Source organism: Lathyrus oleraceus, chromosome 7 (assembly GCF_024323335.1).
Source record: "Lathyrus oleraceus cultivar Zhongwan6 chromosome 7, CAAS_Psat_ZW6_1.0, whole genome shotgun sequence".
In the NCBI taxonomy this organism is placed as follows: Eukaryota; Viridiplantae; Streptophyta; class Magnoliopsida; order Fabales; family Fabaceae; genus Lathyrus; species Lathyrus oleraceus.
This window is the reverse complement of record NC_066585.1, coordinates 439,869,597-439,889,786: the sequence shown is the minus strand read 5'-3', so window position 1 is coordinate 439,889,786 and position 20,190 is coordinate 439,869,597. Positions and strand designations below refer to the sequence as shown.

General features: G+C 37.2%; 1 protein-coding gene across 1 annotated transcript; it reads left to right on the top strand.

Annotated features, from left to right (window-relative positions):
* Positions 1–648: 648 nt before the first annotated feature.
* On the top strand, positions 649–9,804 carry LOC127104230 (uncharacterized). Its single transcript, XM_051041426.1, has 2 exons — positions 649–1,733; positions 9,057–9,804. The coding sequence occupies exons 1-2, from the start codon at positions 649–651 to the stop codon at positions 9,802–9,804; spliced, it is 1,833 nt and encodes a 610-aa protein (XP_050897383.1).
* Positions 9,805–20,190: the final 10,386 nt, after the last annotated feature.

The window sequence follows — 20,190 nt, the reverse complement described above, 5'->3', positions numbered from 1 at the left end:
AGCCCATACCCTCAGATAGTTGATGATCAATTCATAGAGACCCTCAAGCTTGAATCACCTAACTTCTCCATCTTTTGAAAAGACTTTGGAGGATGACCTTCTCAATTCACATGAGATGCAAAATGCAATGCCCAGTGTCCTAAAACATGAAATGCAAATGCCCCAAACTAGTCTCAAGAAGAGGAGGGCAAATTTTGAGGTGTTACAGCTATAAACATCTCAAAGAACCCTATTCAGCACAGTAGGACCAAACATATTGATATCCGTCACCATTTTATTAGAGAACTTGTGGAGGATAAGATTGTAGCCTTAGAGCATGTTGCTACTGAGATGCAGTTAGCTGATATTTTTACAAAGGCCTTGGATGCAAATCAATTTGAATTCCTGAGAGGGAAATTAGGGATTTGCATTTATGAAAATTTGTAGCAATTAATATGGAGTGGAAAAAGTACTCAAATTACAGTCTATTTTCCTAAAATAATGTGCCCCCATTATGGTAAATCATTACCTTGTATTGGAAATACCATCTATTCCATCTTCACACGCTACCCCCATAACCTCATTACCTACTCCAACTATTCCATCTTCCCTTTCCTTCTCCATAAGCCTCTGCTAGGGAAACCTTACTTTTTCCAGAAAAACTCCAAAATGTCACAACATCAAGATACATCTGCTTCTAAAAATACTAAGTCTACTCCAAAATTTAGTGTTCCTCCCATGGGCGTCCCTGATGATGAGATTCTGGATGTTGCTCCTCTCTCTACTATTCCCACTGCAGACATTGATTTGAACCAACCCATCTCCATTGATGCCTCCGCTTCTACATGTTCGAATCAAGGTAATCCCTCTAGTATTCCATCTGGTTCAACTCCTGTCACTAAGAATAAGGAAGGAACACATTATACTGATCGTGTTATAAGAGACATAGTTACTAGAATTCTTAATGAAGGCCACTTTGTGAAAGGGGTTTCTACTCCCCTTGCTCAAATGTATCCTCTTTCTGAAGTTGAACAACCTACTAGTAAGGGTGATGATTCCTCCAGTTCTGAAAAGGCCGTGGTTGCTGAAGGGTTGCGCTCTCTAGGGAAAACCGTGTCTGACAAAGGGAAATTTGTGGCCTCTAACACGGCTAATGCTTCCCATTCTAAGAAGCATGATGATGCAAATGTTGTGATTGATCTAGAGGATGGTAGCTCTGATGATCAAGAGGAAAGCTTGATTCATCACATAAAGCCAAGTGTGGCTAAACGCATGAAGACATGCAAAGGAAAATTTGTGGCTGAACTTATGTCAGCTAGAAAAGCTAAGAAGATTGTTGTCATTGGTCCCTCCAAACCATGGAGAAAGGTTGAAATAAAGAAGAGGAAGGTCAGAGATGATTCTGAGCCTGAAGAGGATGTTGAGGAAGATGTCCCTGACATCTCGCTTGCGAAGAAAACTACTGTTAGGAAGTCTCCTAGTAAAGTTCTTGTTGTTCATTTGGATAACATCTCCTTCCATCTTGAGGATGGAGCTGCTAAGTGGAAATTTGTGATTCAGAGAAGGGTAGCTGTGGAAAGGGAATTGGGAAAAGATGTTGCTGATGTTAAGGAGGTCATAGACCTGATACAAGTTGTTGGGCTTTTGAATACTGTTGTTGGGTTCTCTCAATGCTACGAAGGTTTAGTCAGGGATATTATTATTAATATTCCTGAGGATATTTCTGATAAGAACAACAAGGAGTTCTACAAGGTGTATGTGAGGGGTAAGTGTATAACATTCTCTCCTACTGTTATTAATAATTGAAATTCTGGTGTAGTCAGAGTTTAGATGTTCTACTCCAAGTAACGACATCTGATCTAACATTGTAACTAATACAGCAAGACAATTATCCAAATTACAACCTAGTACTGATATGCACACATTCACAGATGTCACGACATCTGCTACTATATCCCCATAGAATGGAAGAACACCCAGTTCTGTCCATCTGGTACAAAGGCACAGCAGAGATCAAACATGGCACTTACTTTGTTGAGCCTGCACAGTTATCAGCATGATGTCTCAACATTGATTTGAACATCATCTGTTACAGCATTACAGGTTTACCTTATTTTATAACAGACAAAATTATAACATGCAAAAGGTAAAAACATAAGTAATTGTTAACCCAGTTCGGTGCAACATCACCTACGTCTGGGGGCATACCAAGCCAGGAAGAAGATCCACTATCAGCAGTATTAATTCAGAGTTAAACTCACCCGTTTACAACTCTTCACTTAATCCCTATCCAATGCAATCTATACCTAGGAACTCCTAGATAGAAACCTCCAGTTTCCATTCCTATCACTACAATCACAATGTAATGCTAACCAACTTGAACTTGCTTCACAGCTTCGTTCAAGCACATAATCACTCTTGCCTACAGGCTTGAGTTACAAAAACTCTCAGCTTTTACCACTGAGAAACACATGGTAACCATCCCACAGGTTGGGAGGTTTACCTTACACACACCCCTAAATTTTCATTCTAGGAGGCTTACAAAGACCAGATTACAATCAGCTATTTATAACCTAATCACCCAAGTGGATTTGGGCCTTCAGAAATCGCAGCAAACTTCTCCTTTGCTGTTACAACATCAGCAGAAACTTTCTGCTACAAACAAGGTCTTCAATCTTTTAGTTCCTAAAATATCTCCATATTTAGTTCCTAAAATATCTCCATATTTAGTTCCTAAAATATCTCAAGACCTCCACAAATAATGCCACATAGGATTCTAACTAATTTCCACATATTAGTGTGCTAACAAATAGGCTATTTGTTAGGTTCCTTAATTGTAGCTTGGTTGTTGGTTTCCTAGATTTTAGCTGAAACAGAAAAACTAAACAACCTACAATCTAGCACATGCTGTCAGGAATGAATGTTACAACATTCAGCTTGACATCAAGGACCATATGCTAAGTCTGTTTTTCCTGAAAACAGACTGTACAAGTTTGCTGAACTGTACAGGACCAAAATGTCCATTCTATAGTAACAGCTTACATTAATACATGTCAACGCATCCAATTTGACATTTACACATTTAGTCTTAAGTCAGTTCTGTTATCCTCTTGGAGAACAAACTAAGAAACATACTGAAGTGTAGCAGAACCCCACTCTGTCTATTATTCAGTATATACTGTCCATGATGAATGTCATAACATCCAGTTTGACATTCATACAGTAGGCCTTATGCCAGGTCTGGTTCTTCCTTGATAACCAGACTGCAAACGAATACTGAGCTCTAACAGAACACCAACTGTTCTATTCCTCAGTAGATGCTGACAGGGATGAATGTCACAGTCTCCAGTTTGACATTCAATAAATCCTGTATTAGCTAATCCTGCAGTAACTACTCAAGTGTGTCATGACATCAGTCAAGACATTAGAGTACAGTTAGATATTCTAACCTACAATGCAGTCACACATACACACCATGTCATGACATCAGTCAAGACATTAGAATCCAGCTAGTGTTTTACCATATAATGCAGCCAATTAAACACCTACAAACTCCCCCTTTGGCAAATTTTTGGCTAAAACACTTTGATCCCCATAACAGAGTTCATAGCAGCGGAATCACACATCTAGCAGGAAATAAACCTAGCTAATACACTCAGAGTGGCAGCACACTCACATACATGGAAGTTAAATAAAAACTTCACAAAGCAGCACACATACAGAAGTTAAATCTAAACTTCAACACACAGCAGCTGCAGGGGAGGGAATCTTCGAATCTTTCATGAACGTCTATTTTAACAGACCAATCTGTTGTCTGGGGTATCACCTGTTACTCCCCCTTTTTGTCAAAAATGTTGCCAAAGACAACAACATAAACAGAAAACAACTGACAGACTTACAAACTTGGTTTTACTTCACAATTTCAACCAAGTTAGCACCCCCTTGATCTTGCTTCACAACTTTGATCAAGTAATCACCCACTTTTGCTTTACTGTAGGTACACCCATATCAGATTCCATGACTTTGAGTCTGACATCTTGATCCACTCCTGCATGAACACTTTCTTGAACTCCAGCAGGCACATAAGATATCTTATGTTAAGACATCACATATGACATCTTGTGAATACTCTGTCCTTTTTGTTCTATCAGCAGTTTAAACCACATAATAGTAGTTTAATCAGCAACAGAAGCAAAAGCGATTAATAGTTATGGCTACTAGTAATACACACGTGCACAAGGGTACTTCTCCTCCCCCTAAATCTTAGCAACAATCAGAATTACTAGTTGTGGATGCAACTAGTAGGACACACAAATGTACAATGCACAAGGTTACTTCTTCTCCCCCTGTCATGAACAACCCACTCTCCTCTTAAAACTGGGAGATCACACATGATCATATCCAACATCCCAAGGTTGGACCTTCACATACTTCCTGATTCAAAGAGAATCCAAACCACTTGATGAATGGAAAACATAAGACGCATCTTCATGTCTTCAAGAGCACACCCTCTGTTCAACCCTCTTAGCTGAACACATTCACACTCTGTGTCAATCTCTCTTCTAACCAGAACAGAAGACCACTTCACTGGATGTTCTAACATCAGCTGGGACATCCTTCACAACAAGACAAGGCACACCATCTGATAGTCTTCAGATATCACTGAGTCACCAGGTTGATCAAGAAGAACCCAGACATACCTTGGGACATATACATTTTCATCCCATTACAAGAGATAATCTTCCATAGATGGCTTAGAACTTCTACCACAAGCTCCAAGAGATGAATAGAAAACACCTCCTTTTGTCTTCAACTTACTGCTTTTCTGCCCAAAAGCAATTTGTCTCAGACTTTCCTCAAGAATAATCAGCTTCCATATGTGGATTATCTTGATTCTTCGAACTCACTTCTGAGATAGACAAATTGCCACTGGTTGATTACCTCCTTCATGAATCCTCATATGAAAAGGTCAAATGCTACTTTTTGACCTCCCCAAGATTATCAGACTTCTCCCAAAGATATTCTGACCTTCCAAGTGAGACTTGAACTTCAAGCTCTTTGAAGTATCCAATCTACAACCCTGTAGACCTTTCTATCTTAAGTTGATGTGCCACTTCACCAACTAAGAATCTGATGTTCAACCAAATGTCACAACATTGTGTTTTGACATCTAGCTGTTGAATTCAGCTCCTTCTTCTGCCACTTGAAAGAACTTCCTCCCTTCACAGAACAAGAGTTCAATGTTCTCATAGACTTGATTGTGGAACCAAGTTTGAGTAAACAACCTCCATCCTGCAGGTTTGCAGTTAAGTCATCCAAGCTCACACCTTGATGAATCCTTGCTTCTTCTCCAAAGACATCAGACACTCTGATGTATGAGTCTTCAGAAGGACCAATTAGAAACTAACCCTTCAGCTCTACCAAGGATTCCACATCCTAAGGCAAGGCTGTTTCCATGATGTCAAGACTGCTGCCACTTGTTCTTGACTCCACAGTGTGCATAAGCTAATGCACTTTCTTACCTAGATCAGAAATAAACTGATCCAAGTAACCACCATCAAGACTATGATGTCTTTTTCTTCTTGTACATACCAAGGCTGAACATGTTTCTTGCCATGAAACCTTTTCAGAGATCATATGCTTTTGCTGCCACCAAAGAGATAGATCATACACCAATGTACTATCCTTCCTGTGATTCTGCACAGGATCTTGAAGAAGAGATGTTCCAACATCTTATAAGAACATCAGTTATCTTGAGCTCCAAGGATAATCAATTAAATACTTGTACTTGGCACAAGTAGACATTGATCTTAAATCCTTTCCCAATTATCCTTTCAGATACTTCCATCAAAAGAATATTTTGAAAATACTCTTCTTGTGTCAGCATCTTCTGCTTGCAAGCACCTCAACAGATTTGAGAATCTTTCCAGATTAGATTCACCCTTAGGAATGAGAGAGATGAATCCTTCCTTGCAAATGTGTCACACAACAACCAGAACCCATGTGACACAGGTTAACAGCCAACCAGACCCTAGGCTGACCAAACGTGAGGAGGTTAACCAAAACTCCCCATCAACTTAACAATCATGGAAACTCCACACCAATAACCATGCATTGTATATAAATGTCTCAACCTGACATACACCATCCCTACCAGTGGCAACTAACTCTATGAGTTATACCTATACATACTCCAATCACACCAATCAGACTCCAGCTGACCATAAGTACTAGTGATACAAGACAGCACTAGTCAATGGTAAATATGCATTGCCAGAGCATACTACCTCAACTAACCATTGAATCTTCATATTCTCACTCCTCGAAAGAACTGCCACTTCTGAAACGTGGTGTTTGAATAACGAGATTCATGGTTCCAATCCTCTTAAATGGTATAGCAATCAGGTTATCCCATTATTGACTACTAACATCCAGGGGACTTGTCTTCCAACACAACATAGTACTTCAGGGAACAGCTATCCAACCCTGATCAATCAACAGGAATATGCCAAACAGCAGGAGATTGCACAATGTCACATCTCAACCAGCTCAACTCCTAGAGATCAGACTTCTAAAGGTGACCTTCTTGAGCACACACACAGTTGACCCTACCCTTGTCAACTTAGCACACACATATGTCTCCTCTTCCAGGTAAGGAGTAGGTTCCAAACAGAAGTATCCCTTTGTTTGATACCTAAAAACATCTTCTTTTCAACCAGTAGCTACATACTTGTTGAACAACATGTTCTAACATCGCATAGAACATTAGTTCCACCTCCTTGGAACAAACCTTCCTTGAAGGTCTTCAAGGTCTTCATACACCCTACTCAAGAGAGTAAAAGAATCAGTGATTAAGTGATTCTTACAATCCTGAAGTGAGACCGTCATGATGAGTGGACTTGAGGAGACTCAAGTATCTTTGACATCTTCAGTAGATTATGATGAGATCTTGAATACAGCATCCTTTCATCCACATGAGGGGAAACAACATCAGAGTTTGAGTTTTGCCAGGTATTATGCAGCGGAAATCATAATACAACTCAACCTATGAACACACACTTCACCAAATCAGCCTCCAAGACCATACCAAGTTTGAATGTGATTCAATACTGGCACAGCTGTCCCACACACAGGCCAATTGCCACCCTCCAGAGACAGGTACACACCATTCCTGTCATGGATAGTCCATCCACCTACTTCAAGGGACCATTCAGGGTAATCACAGAACCTTCCACAGGTTCCAACATCAGTACTAACATAACTCCTTGCAAGATACCAGAAAGTATCACCCATGGATCACATCCAGAAACAGAACAGGATGCCTGCTCTGATACTATTTGAAATTCTGGTGTAGTCAGAGTTTAGATGTTCTACTCCAAGTAATGACATCTGATCTAACATTGTAACTAATACAGCAAGACAGTTATCCAAATTACAACCTAGTACTGATATGCACACATTCACAGATGTCACGACATCTGCTACTATATCCCCATAGAATGGAAGAACACCCAGTTCTGTCCATCTGGTACAAAGGCACAGCAGAGATCAAACATGGCACTTACTTTGTTGAGCCTGCACAGTTATCAGCATGATGTCTCAACATTGATTTGAACATCATCTGTTACAGCATTACAGGTTTACCTTATTTTATAACAGACAAAATTATAACATGCAAAAGGTAAAAACACAAGTAATTGTTAACCCAGTTCGGTGCAACATCACCTACGTCTGGGGGCATACCAAGCCAGGAAGAAGATCCACTATCAGCAGTATTAATTCAGAGTTAAACTCACCCGTTTACAACTCTTCACTTAATCCATACCCAATGCAATCTATACCTAGGAACTCCTAGATAGAAACCTCCAGTTTCCATTCCTATCACTACAATCACAATGTAATGCTAACCAACTTGAACTTGCTTCACAGCTTCGTTCAAGCACATAATCACTCTTGCCTACAGGCTTGAGTTACAAAAACTCTCAGCTTTTACCACTGAGAAACACATGGTAACCATCCCACAGGTTGGGAGGTTTACCTTACACACACCCCTAAATTTTCATTCTAGGAGGCTTACAAAGACCAGATTACAATCAGCTATTTATAACCTAATCACCCAAGTGGATTTGGGCCTTCAGAAATCGCAGCAAACTTCTCCTTTGCTGTTACAACATCAGCAGAAACTTTCTGCTACAAACAAGGTCTTCAATCTTTTAGTTCCTAAAATATCTCCATATTTAGTTCCTAAAATATCTCAAGACCTCCACAAATAATGCCACATAGGATTCTAACTAATTTCCACATATTAGTGTGCTAACAAATAGGCTATTTGTTAGGTTCCTTAATTGTAGCTTGGTTGTTGGTTTCCTGGATTTTAGCTGAAACAGAAAAACTAAACAACCTACAATCTAGCATATGCTGTCAGGAATGAATGTTACAACATTCAGCTTGACATCAAGGACCATATGCTAAGTCTGTGTTTCCTGAAAACAGACTGTACAAGTTTGCTGAACTGTACAGGACCAAACTGTCCATTCTATAGTAACGGCTTACATTAATACATGTCAACGCATCCAATTTGACATTTACACATTTAGTCTTAAGTCAGTTCTGTTATCCTCTTGGAGAACAAACTAAGAAACATACTGAAGTGTAGTAGAACCCCACTCTGTCTATTATTCAGTATATACTGTCCATGATGAATGTCATAACATCCAGTTTGACATTCATACAGTAGGCCTTATGACAGGTCTGGTTCTTCCTTGATAACCAGACTGCAAACGAATACTGAGCTCTAACAGAACACCAACTGTTCTATTCCTCAGTAGATGCTGACAGGGATGAATGTCACAGTCTCCAGTTTGACATTCCATAAATCCTGTATTAGCTAATCCTGCAGTAACTACTCAAGTGTGTCATGACATCAGTCAAGACATTAGAGTACAGTTAGATATTCTAACCTACAATGCAGTCACACATACACACCATGTCATGACATCAGTCAAGACATTAGAATCCAGCTAGTGTTTTACCATATAATGCAGCCAATTAAACACCTACAATAATTTTCTATGCAGAAATAATGAGGGTGCAGGAGAATTAGAGGTTACAGACAATCAGGTCTATAGGGAGATTACAGCTAAGCAGGTGAAAGTTTGGCCTTTTAAAAAGCATCTTCCTGCTGGGAAGTTGACTATCCAGTATGTTATCTTGCATAAAATAGGAGTTGATAACTGGGTCCCTACCAACCATATCTCCACCATTACTAATAATCTTGGGAGGTTTATTTTTTATGTTGGGACAAAAGTGAAATTTGACTATGGTAGATATATGTTTGATCAAATCATCAAGCATGCAACTACTAATGCAGTTAAGCTGCCAATTGCGTTTCCCTCTATGATCTGTGGAATTATATTGAATCAACATCCTGGTATTTTATGCTCAAATGATTTACCTAGTAGGAGAAAACCAGCTCTATCTGTGCACTACAAACTCTTTGAAGGCAGTCATGTCGAGGATATTGTCATGACATATGCCATGAGGAGGCCAGTCTCTAAAGTTGGAGCAACTACTGAGCTTAAGGAGACATGTAAAGAGCTAGGTGAAGGAATTAGGGCAGCCACATCTAGAAAACAATCTTTGGAAGCCTTGATTGAAAGCTTGGAGCAGGCTGAGGGTGAAAATGTTGAACATGCTAATGTCAGCCATGAAGAAGAAGCTGAAGCCCACACCTCTAGTCATAGGTCTGCTAACAATGATGATGCAAGTGGCATTTCTGCTTCTGGTGCTGCTGAAGAGGATGCAAACTCAAGCTCTACTGAGTAGCTCTGTTGGCCTTGGTCCCTCTTGTTTTGATGGTTTCTTTTGGTTTTTTGGTGGATTTCTTTGTGTGTTTGTTAGTTTGTTTCTCAGAATTCTTACAACTGTGTATGTACTTGGTGATGTAACTCTTTAACTTCTGGTATTTCTGTTAATGACTAGATAGACATTTATTTTGTGTCTTTGGTCTCTTTTGGCTAAAAAGGGGGAGAAGTAGTTGTAGATATAGCTGAGTATCTTAGCTTAGCTCTGTATTGTTGTTTCTCTGCTTGTCTGATACAGGGGGAGAATTTTGTTATTTAGTTGTTTGGTACAGGGGGAGAATTCTCTGTGTTCTGTTTGTGTGAAGCAGTGTGGTTGTTGCTTGTTGTGGACTTGCTTAAGGGGGAGCTGTTGTGTTCTGGGAAGTTGCATGGACTTGAGGGAGAGTACAAGCACTTGTGTCCTGATGTTTGCTAGTTGGTTCTTGCTAGTTTTGTATGTGTAAGTGCTTGTGTGTTTACTAGTTGTTATTTTTGCTAGTGATGTGTGTATGTTTTCTTCTGCGGCTGAACTGTTACTCTAATTGATTCCTGGAGAACGTGTGATCTGTTGTTTGTTTTAGCCAAAATTTTCCAACGGGGGAGTTTGTTGGTTCTATGAATTTGCATCAATTTTGGTAAAACTTAGTGTTATCACAAGATGTCATGCTTGTAGTCTTGACATGTGATATCAGCTTTCTGCATGTTGTTTGATATGGTTGTGCAGGATTTATTTAAGATGTCAGACCCGATGTTATGACATGTGCGTACAAAACATTCAGTCTGAATGTTATGTATTTTGTTGCGCTTTTCACGTAAATCTTTCTGTGCTTATGTGGAGATTGCATGCATTATTCAAGGAGTAATTCTATTTAAAGTCAGAATATTCTGTTTCCCAAAAAGGAATGATTCACTGCTATTTCTTAGGGAATACGCAATAAATAGAATTAGGATTTCATTCTGCCCAGGCCCATTTAGTAAGCTTCTATTTAAAGACTATGTAAACCCTGTTTTAGAGATAAGAAACACGAACGGTGAAGGGAGTGAGTATTAGGGTTTTAGTCTTGTGTGTGTTTGTGAATTGTGAGCCATTCATACATCATGTTGATGTGTGAATTGGCCTGAGTTTTTGAGTTGTAATTTGTCCACTCTAAGCTTTGAAGTACAAGGGTATTTGTTTACTTGATTGAAGCTTTTAAGCAAGATCAAGTGTGTGTCCTTGAAGTGTGTCTTCTTTCTTTTTGGTATTTGTTCTAGTATCACCGATGTGATTGAGTGGGAGTGGGTAGGGTCTCATGTCTAAGAGTTCTTAGATAGAAATCACACGGGTAGAGATTAGGTGAAAGGAATGTAACTTGAAGTTGTTTGCTGAGAGTCTTTGAACTAATTTTGTTTAGTGGATTTCCTTTCTGGCTTGGTAGCCCCCAGACGTAGGTGTGTTTGCACCGAACTGGGTTAACAATTGCTTGTGTCATTTTTCAATTGTTTCCTGGTTTTTATTTTGTTCATATTTCACTTGTTGTTCAGATATTAGTGTCATGACATTACCTTCAAAATCTCATATCTGATACCAGAATTTCAGGAAAATTTCTAAGTATGTTTGATAACTCCATCTTCAAGTCCAGATTTCTCCATTTTACAAGCTTCAAATTGAAAAAGTCATAACATAAAAGTTGTTCCTTATGGTGAGGGATTTCCAAATGGTCCAAGATCACATCATTTGGATAAGAAATGAAGGACTTGCGCATGAGGTCTTTCCATGGCTTGTTTTAGCAAGGTTTGAACTCCAAACATTGTATAACTTTGCATGGCCTTGTGTGATGACTTCAACAACATTATTTCTTGATTTGGAGTGGATTTTAATCATTATTTAGGCCTGAACATGCACCCATACACCAAAAATTGCTCAATTTCATTTAAATTTAGAAAGGTGCATTTATCATTTCCTTAGCCTATAAATCAAAGCACATTTGCTCAGAATGAAGAGAGAACACTGCCCAAGCTTTGCTAGCCATTACCATAGCCTCACTCCATAGAATTCTTTGAAGATTTCTTTGAAATCGAGTTTTTGTTCAACTCAAGTTTGTGAACAAAAGCTCCAAAGATCCATTCCCCTTTTCATTCCATTGAGTTCTTGCAAGCAAGAGGAGGAGAAAGCAAGGAGAATTGCATCAAGAACCATGTTCAGAAGCTGCTCACAGAAGGTGATTTTCTCAAAATTGCATCTCTTCGATTCTCCCTTCATACTCTAGATCTGAACTAAATTTTGTGTTGGTTGAAGTCCTACCAATATAGACAACATGATTGAGTTGTTTTGAGCTTGATTTGAAGCAACTCGGGTTGAAAACCTTGGTTTTCATCTTCACTTTTCTGATTTTAGAGTGAGAGATGGAACAAATGGAGGACATATTCAGGATCCTTGCAAATTTTCCTTTAAAATGATGTATGATCCATAAATTTCTGGGAAAATTTGATCTTTCCAGTCCGGTGACCCTCACCGAAGAAAAAGACCGGAGCTAGAGATCCGGTGGTGGCATGACATTGCTCCAACCCTTCAATCTCCCATCCATCTTTTAATCCTGACCCTTGGTTTCGATTACCACGCGTGTGAGCGCATTGATTGTGGTACATGGAGGAACGCGCATTCTTGAGCATCAGATATGCCACCTCAATTAATAAGGGAGATCTGATCGCTCTTGTTTTTCCTTTTTATTTTATTTTTCTAATTTTATTTTTAAATAGCTTTTCTTTTAAAATTTACCATAAATTCATTTTTAATCCAAAATTTATGGGACTAACACCAAAAATTCACAAATATTTTCTTCTTCCCATTTACGATTTAAAATTAATTTTTGGATTAAGTTTGATATTTTTGGTGAATTTTTTTATTTTTTAACTTGTTTTAATTAGTTTTTAATTACTTCTGACTTTTGAAAAATGCCAAAAAATTAGTCAATGGTCCTTTGATCTTACTTGATCTATGATAAATCCCTTGGACATTTCTTTGGGGTTTTGAATGGGTTTAGGTTTTTTTATCTTTGAAAACTTATTTTCTTCATTTTTAAAAATGTTTTAAAAATAGTTTAATTTATTTAATGCTTTTGTGAGCTTTTGTATTGACTTTATGTTGACCTTGCTTCTGTTTGTGAGCTTGGTCTTTGATACCTTGTCTCTAGCATGCATTAACACCAACATTATTATTGATCGGTCTCAGATAGGTATGGCTTCTACATAAGCCTACTTACGATTGCTTAACATAACGCTAAATTTGTCTCATGGCACAAATTAACATACTAACTTGACAACTAACATTTAATTTTCTTGGAATTTAATTAATGTAATTTAAATTCTTGCACTTTATCATTTCTTGTCATTTATATTCATGGAAATTATTTATGCTTTAGTCATTTGCTCTTTGCCCACTTGGGCCTATGTTTATGCTTCGGTTATTTTCCTTTTTCTTACTTGAGCCAGTATATTTTGGGTTTGTGATATATTTGTGCTTATGATATTATATTATATTTGATTTATGGTCTTAAGACCTTAAAACACTTAATAAAAACAAAAACACTAAAAAACACATTGGTGGACTGTTGGATCTTTGTCTATGACTTGATTTGGACCTATGGGCTTATAGTAGGCATCATTCATGATCTATGGAAGAAAAACTTGGCCAATTCCATTAATTTGAGACCAAGAACTTAGACAATGTCATTCATCTAATACAAGCTTGAGAGACTCCCTTGGGTTTATCTAATACACCTTTTCTCTTTGTCTAAGTTGTTATTTTGATCTTATTGTTATCATTTAATGTATTCTCTTTGAGTATGTTTTAAGGGATTTTTTCATCTGATACACATACAAGACATTGAAGATTGCTTGTTTGGATGTTTGGTTATCTTTATTTAATGTCATTGGGTTTCTTATTAATTGCTTAGATGATTATGGTTTTATTGCTTGCTTGACAATCCAAAGGAAATGGGTTTTGATCTGACACTATTGTCTTATGGATGCTTCCCATGGGTTAGATCTTTTCAACTAAAAACTCTTAATCTTGTGTAAGATATCCTTTTCATCTCCCCCTTCTTCTTCTTTAATTTCAAAATCTCCTTCTCATTTTTTCAAAACTTCTTCGCTTGTTGTTTTTCAACTTAGACTTGTTTTAATGAGTAGAAACTTTGGCCTTATGTCATTGATTTTCAAACTATTTTCTTAATCAAACTAGTAAAAAGACTTAATCATATTGAATTTATTTTCAAAAAGAACTAATAACCTCATCTAATCATTTTGGTCATTTGGTGCCTTTTTCCTTTTAAGCTTTTCAAAAAGAAAGCATTTAAATTTGAGTTATCCTTGGTTGAGATGTAATTCTCCCATTTCTTGATATGTTGAGTGTAAGACGTTCCATTTACTAGGGGTTAGTGGCATACTTGTTGATTTAATCCAAGTTGGAGCTCTCCCTCTTAAAATTTGTAAAGCCCTCATATCGGTGCATGTTTCGTAGAATATTCTCCCATTGATAACAAAAGATCTTTAAGCTTTTGTTAAAATCAATATGTCAAAACAAGATTTTTATTTTGTAATATATCTCTAAGTTTTGATGATTACAAAAAATGAAACAATTTGGTACCCTAATATTTTTCTTAAGTGTGCAGGATTTTAAGTTAAAATCACTCTAAGGAAACAAATATTTGGCATCTAATTCAGTCCAAGAAACGCTGACGCAACACAAAGAGAAATCATATATGACTCTAAATAAGAACACATATGAGGAGCAATCACTTGAAGAATCTGATGTTGAAGCTCAAGCTCTGATATCTGAAGATTGCAAGAGTTGTCTGAATACTGCAAAAGATATCTGAAGACTGCAAGAGATATCTAAAAACTCCGCACGAGATATCTGAAGACTCTGCACAAGATATCCGAAGAACTACAAGAGATATCTGAAAACTGCAAAGATATCTAAAGACTACAAAAGATATCTGAACTCTAAACCATGAATACTCTGATCATGCTCACTCTGATACATGCTCAACACGCCATCAGATATCATCTAATTAGAAACTTACGCTGGTGAAGCTAGCTAAAATATACCCGAACGTATCGCACGCTCGAACATACAACAGAGTTTCCATCAAACTTTATTTGTTCCCGAAGGAAAGGGAAAACATCGATAAAACCCGGGGGAAAGAGACATGTTGGGTAAGGAAGTGGGTTATGCAAGGGGAAGGTATTAGCACCCTAAACATCCATGGTACTCCTTGGGAACCGTTTTGATTGTTCTTGCTCGAATAAGTGTTATATCTAAAGATTACTGACAAAAGAATGGGGAGAGTAATGAAATAGATAAAGTGCTCGGTGAGGATTAGGGCCCTCATGCCTATATATCCTCATAGTGCAATGAGGAATTCAGAGCTCCGTAATTCAAAGAACTAATGGTGGGAGATGAAATGAATTCTGATAGAAGTATGGTCTGAACCAAAGGAATGTGTTTGAACTCCAACAAAGGGTGAAATCATGAACCCAAGAGTGAAAATGGTATGAACCAACAAGTGAGGGCCTACAACAATGTATTCGAACGACCAAGAAAAGAAGGGTTGCCTGAATGTGACTGCAAAGTGAGTAAGGAGTGTTCGTCTAAGAAACGAGAGGACTAACAAGATAAAAAAATTGGCTCTTGGTTCACAAAGAGGTACAAGATGGAGCTAAAAGGTATAGTGTATTTGGCTCAAAGAACATGTACATCACATGGAGTGAATGAAGGTAAAGTATGAATGTATCAAGAAGGTGAATGGAAGGAAGTGACCAAAGTCACAAAATAGAGTATTGGGTAACAAGTGACTGAAAAGGTATAATTTAAAATCAAAAGTCAAGGTATATTAGAATCCATAAGAGAAAACGAATTTGTACCATATAGGGAAGGTGGAACGAACCACAAGTGAGGGCCTACAACGCTGTATCACTGTATGGTTGAGCCGAAAAAAGAGTAATTAAATGTTTGGGGATAATCCAAACAACTTTAGGCACCAATGTGGATTGTCATTATGTCGTCCTAAAAGGGTATACACAGAATTCCAAAGAAAAATGTGTTTCGGTATCAAAGAAATAATAGGTCATTGGGTGAACGGTTTATGATCGAAGGTAGGTAATGAATCATGAAAGATATGGATGGTTCCCTAAGGCGGAAGGAGGAATAATAAATAAGTATGCTCGCGGAGGATTCTAAGCCTCGTGCCTATGTATTCTCATCATGCAATGAGAAATCAAAGCAGTCATAGTTCATCCTACTACGGCAGAATCAAAAGGGAATGAGATTGAGTGTCAAGAGGCAAGGTAAATTGCTTAACAAGAAGGAATGTGGTACTAACCAAATATGGCGATCAACCACAAGGACAAGGGAGATATGATTGGCCTATACATGAGAGAATTTATAAGGCAAGAGATACGTCTAACCATGAGAGGTCTTATAAGATGAACAATGATTATGAAACGATTGACCTATACACGAGAGGATTTACAAGGCAGAAGATTCGTCTAAGAACGAGAGATCTTATAAGATAAATAATGATTATGAACTGATTCGCCTATACACGAGAGGGTTTACAAGGCAGGAGATTCATCTAAGCACGAAAGGTCTTATAAGACGAACAATAATTGTGAAATGATTAAGGGGATTGCCAAAGCACAAGAAGACTAACGAGGCAAATAAAGATTGAGTCGATTGTGTAGTGGGAAATTCATGATCATCAAGCTATTCACAAGCTAGAGATCAAATAACAAGAGCCACCACCACTCTTTTATTGTTTCCAAGAGAAAAGGGAAAAAGTACGAACAAAACCCAAAAGTAAGAAGTTTTCAAATTAAAACTAATAAAAAGTCAGAGATCACAGGTAAGGGGGTTGGTTACATAGAGGGAAGGTGTTAGCACCCAAAGTGTCCTAGGTACTCCTAGGGAGCCCTTTTTGTGTGCATTTGTATCTTGTACAAAGTGATGTTTACAAACAAATAGAATGGGGGGATGAGAAAAGAATTCATTAATTATATTTTTGTGTTTGACAATACCATTGATCTTGTACCTACGTACCAACATAAAAATGAGGAATCAAAACCTCATAGTTCGTGATATAAATTTCAAAATGGATGCATTGCTTTTAACAAAAATTAAGTTTGAAAGGCACAAAGGGCCTAAAATGGTTTGAATGAGTTAGTTTTTTTGGCTTTTTTTGAAAGTTTAAGTCAAGTATAGTTAAATCTATTTACAAGTTTGATTTAAGAAAAGAAGTTTGAAAATGCAATGGCATAAGGCCAAAGTTTCTATCTTTTTTTGCAAAAGTGGTCAAAGTTTAGAACAGAAGTAGTTCACACAAAGAAGATTTTGAAAAATGAAGGGAGAGATTTTGAAATTAAAGAAATGGGGAGAAGATGAATAGACTATCCTATGTACAAAATTAAAAGTTTAGAGTTGAAAGGATCTGACCAAGTGGGTAGCAATTCAATAGACAAGAATGTCAATAGAAACCCAGAATTCCCTTGGACTTTTAGAATCAAGCAACACACAAATGCACAATTATATCATCTTGAAGAGAAATACATCAAATAAAGATGGCCACATCCAAGCTTATCCCTTCCATGATCTTCTTCAAAATATCTCATGTATCATATGAATTCCACAAGTCACAGATTCAAAATAACAACTTCACAATGATCATGTTGCAGATGAACTTAGAGAGGTCTTCAAAGATGCATCAGATGAATTTCAAATTGTAAGCACTTGATTTCTCAACAAGTTGGCATTGGCCAAGTCCTTTAGCTTAGGAAGGTTGCCTAGATTCTAAGTCCATTTATCCAAGATCAAGCCAACAGTCCATTCAAAAGTCTTTTAGGGTTTTTGTTATTATTATGTACATTAACACAAATAAACAAAGTATACACAAACAAAATATATCACACAATATGGTTCAAATGGACAAAGTAAAAATTGCATTAACATAAACAATTAGAATGATATGAACAATGGCAAATGAAATAGAGTGCTAAAAGTAAATTGCATTAAAGTAAAAGCTTGAAATTAAAAGTTAGTAGTTAATTGGCTAGAAGTTAGTATTGTTTTATTTTTGCTTTTCATTTCAATATATTCTTTGGAGAACACTCAACCCACTTATCACAAGCATGAATCCTTGATCCAAAACATCTTTCAAAGGAAGGAAAGAAGGCCAAGTTTTCACACAATACCATGAAAGAGGGGAGACTTACAATCTCACTAACTAGAATGCTTATGCCTTTTATGTTACAAATTTAGCGCTATGTTAAGCAATTGTAATTGGACTTATGTAGAAGTCACAACTATTTGACGTCGGGCAATAGAATTTTGGTGTTAATTCATGTTAGATACATAGTATAATGGACTATGCTCATGAAACATACCACACACAAAAAGAATATGCAAAAGGTATGGCCTAATCTCATCCATACTCATGTCAATTTTTCAATCAACTAGCATTAGGACTTTGAGATGTCATTGGCCAAATGGAATGAATGAATGAAGAATGGGAATAAGATGAAGTGGGAGGGGAATGGATCAAAACACAAATTGGTCAAAGGAGGACTTTTACCAATTTAATATCATCCATTCATTTTGGGAGATGGAATATACATTCCATCAATCCCCTAAATCCAATGATATTAATTTGACAAAGTCAAATCAATCTTGACCAAGGCCCAACAACAAGAGTTAAACATAAACAAGTCATCACAATTGATCAACAAATTTATTTGGCATTTTTTCAAATTTAAAATAATAAAATAGTGCATTTAAATTAAATATGGTTTGTCCAATTCCTAAAATCTCATCAAAATATCAAATAAATGACCATGGTATTTATCATAGGTCAAACAAGGTCAAAGGACCTTGGAGAAAAAAATTCATAATTTTTGGACATTTAAAGATATTTTTAAACAATTAAAACAAATGCAAAATCAATTAGTTCATGAAAAACATTAATAATGATCTAAAAAAGAATTTTAATTCAGAATATGAAAGAGAAAAATATTTGAAATTTTTTGGTGAAAGTTCCATATTTTTTGGATCAATATTGAATTTAATATGAATTATTGAAAATAATCAATTAAAATGAAAATGAAAATATCAAAAAAAAAACGTGGACCACTTGATCTCCCTCATTAATTGAGGTGGCAGATCAAGTGGCTAGAAACGCGTGTTCCACCATGGTCTCTAGTCAGCGCGCCACTATGGTTGTGAGACATGTCAGCGCATGGCCGGAGCTGTAGCGCCGGTCTTCTTCTCCGGTGGTCCTCACCGGACTGGTCCACCATCAACCATCACCAAAATTAAAAACAAGGACAAGATTTCAAAGTAAAAATGGCACTGAGCTCGAGTCTGGCCTCAATTCACTCTAACTCCAAGTATATTGAGATACATGGAGTTGAAATTTGAGGTACATGAACTGAGTTGCTTTGATTTGGCCTCAAAACAACTCAACCTTCTTGCCTACATTGGTAGGACATCAGACAACCAAAGAATCAATAGAATTGAGCAAGAATTTGAGAGAATCGAAGAGTTCAAAATTTCTGGAAATTACCTTCAATGGAGGTTTGGATTCAAATGATCTTGATCTTGCTTGTGCTTGATCTCACTCCACTTGCTTGCAGAAGAAGGATTGGATGCTTACAAGGTTGTGGATTCCTGGAGATTTGAATTTCAAAATAGTGGAAATTCAACCTCAAATTTAAATGAATTTCTCAGGTTTATCCTTTTTAAAGTGAGGGTTTGAGATGGGGGACCAAAGCTGGCGCGAATATGTGTGAAATTATGAGCATATGGAGCTCTATTTATAGCCAATTCAGTTGATATTTGCACACTTGATATGAACTTCCAAAATTAGCAATGCGTGATGCATGAGTGCATGGGCGTGTGCAAGCCCATGAAATCACTCTATCTGATCCATAATTGAGTCTAAGCAACGCTGAAGTCATGTTGGAATGCTAGGCAATTGTGTATGGATGTTTGAAGTTTGATCCTTTCCAAGTGATGTCACAATGTTCATGTCATGCGCAACCTATGCATTCCTTGTCCAAAATGAATGAATTTGAGCTCTTTGGAAGGGTGAGATCAAGAGGAACAACTTTTATGTTCAACACTTTTTTCATTTGGAGCTTGGAACTTGGAGAAATTTGAGGTGGAAGTTTGGAAAGTTTTTACATATCAAAATTTTTCTAAGTGTGAAGTCATATGTCTCAATATTCCACCTTGCTTAACCTTTTATATGAGCTTCAAATGAGAAAAGTGTCTTCATAAAAGTTGTAATTTCATGTCATTTGGATTTAAAATGATATAGTTATGCATTTTTGAAGT

Excerpts from the sequence above, each read along its gene's own strand:
- LOC127104230 (XM_051041426.1), top strand. The coding sequence starts at position 649 with ATGTCACAACATCAAGATACATCTGCTTCTAAAAATACTAAGTCTACT. Across the intron at positions 1,734-9,056 it reads AACAAGGAGTTCTACAAGGT|AAATAATGAGGGTGCAGGAG; the intron begins GTATGTGAGGGG and ends TTTTCTATGCAG.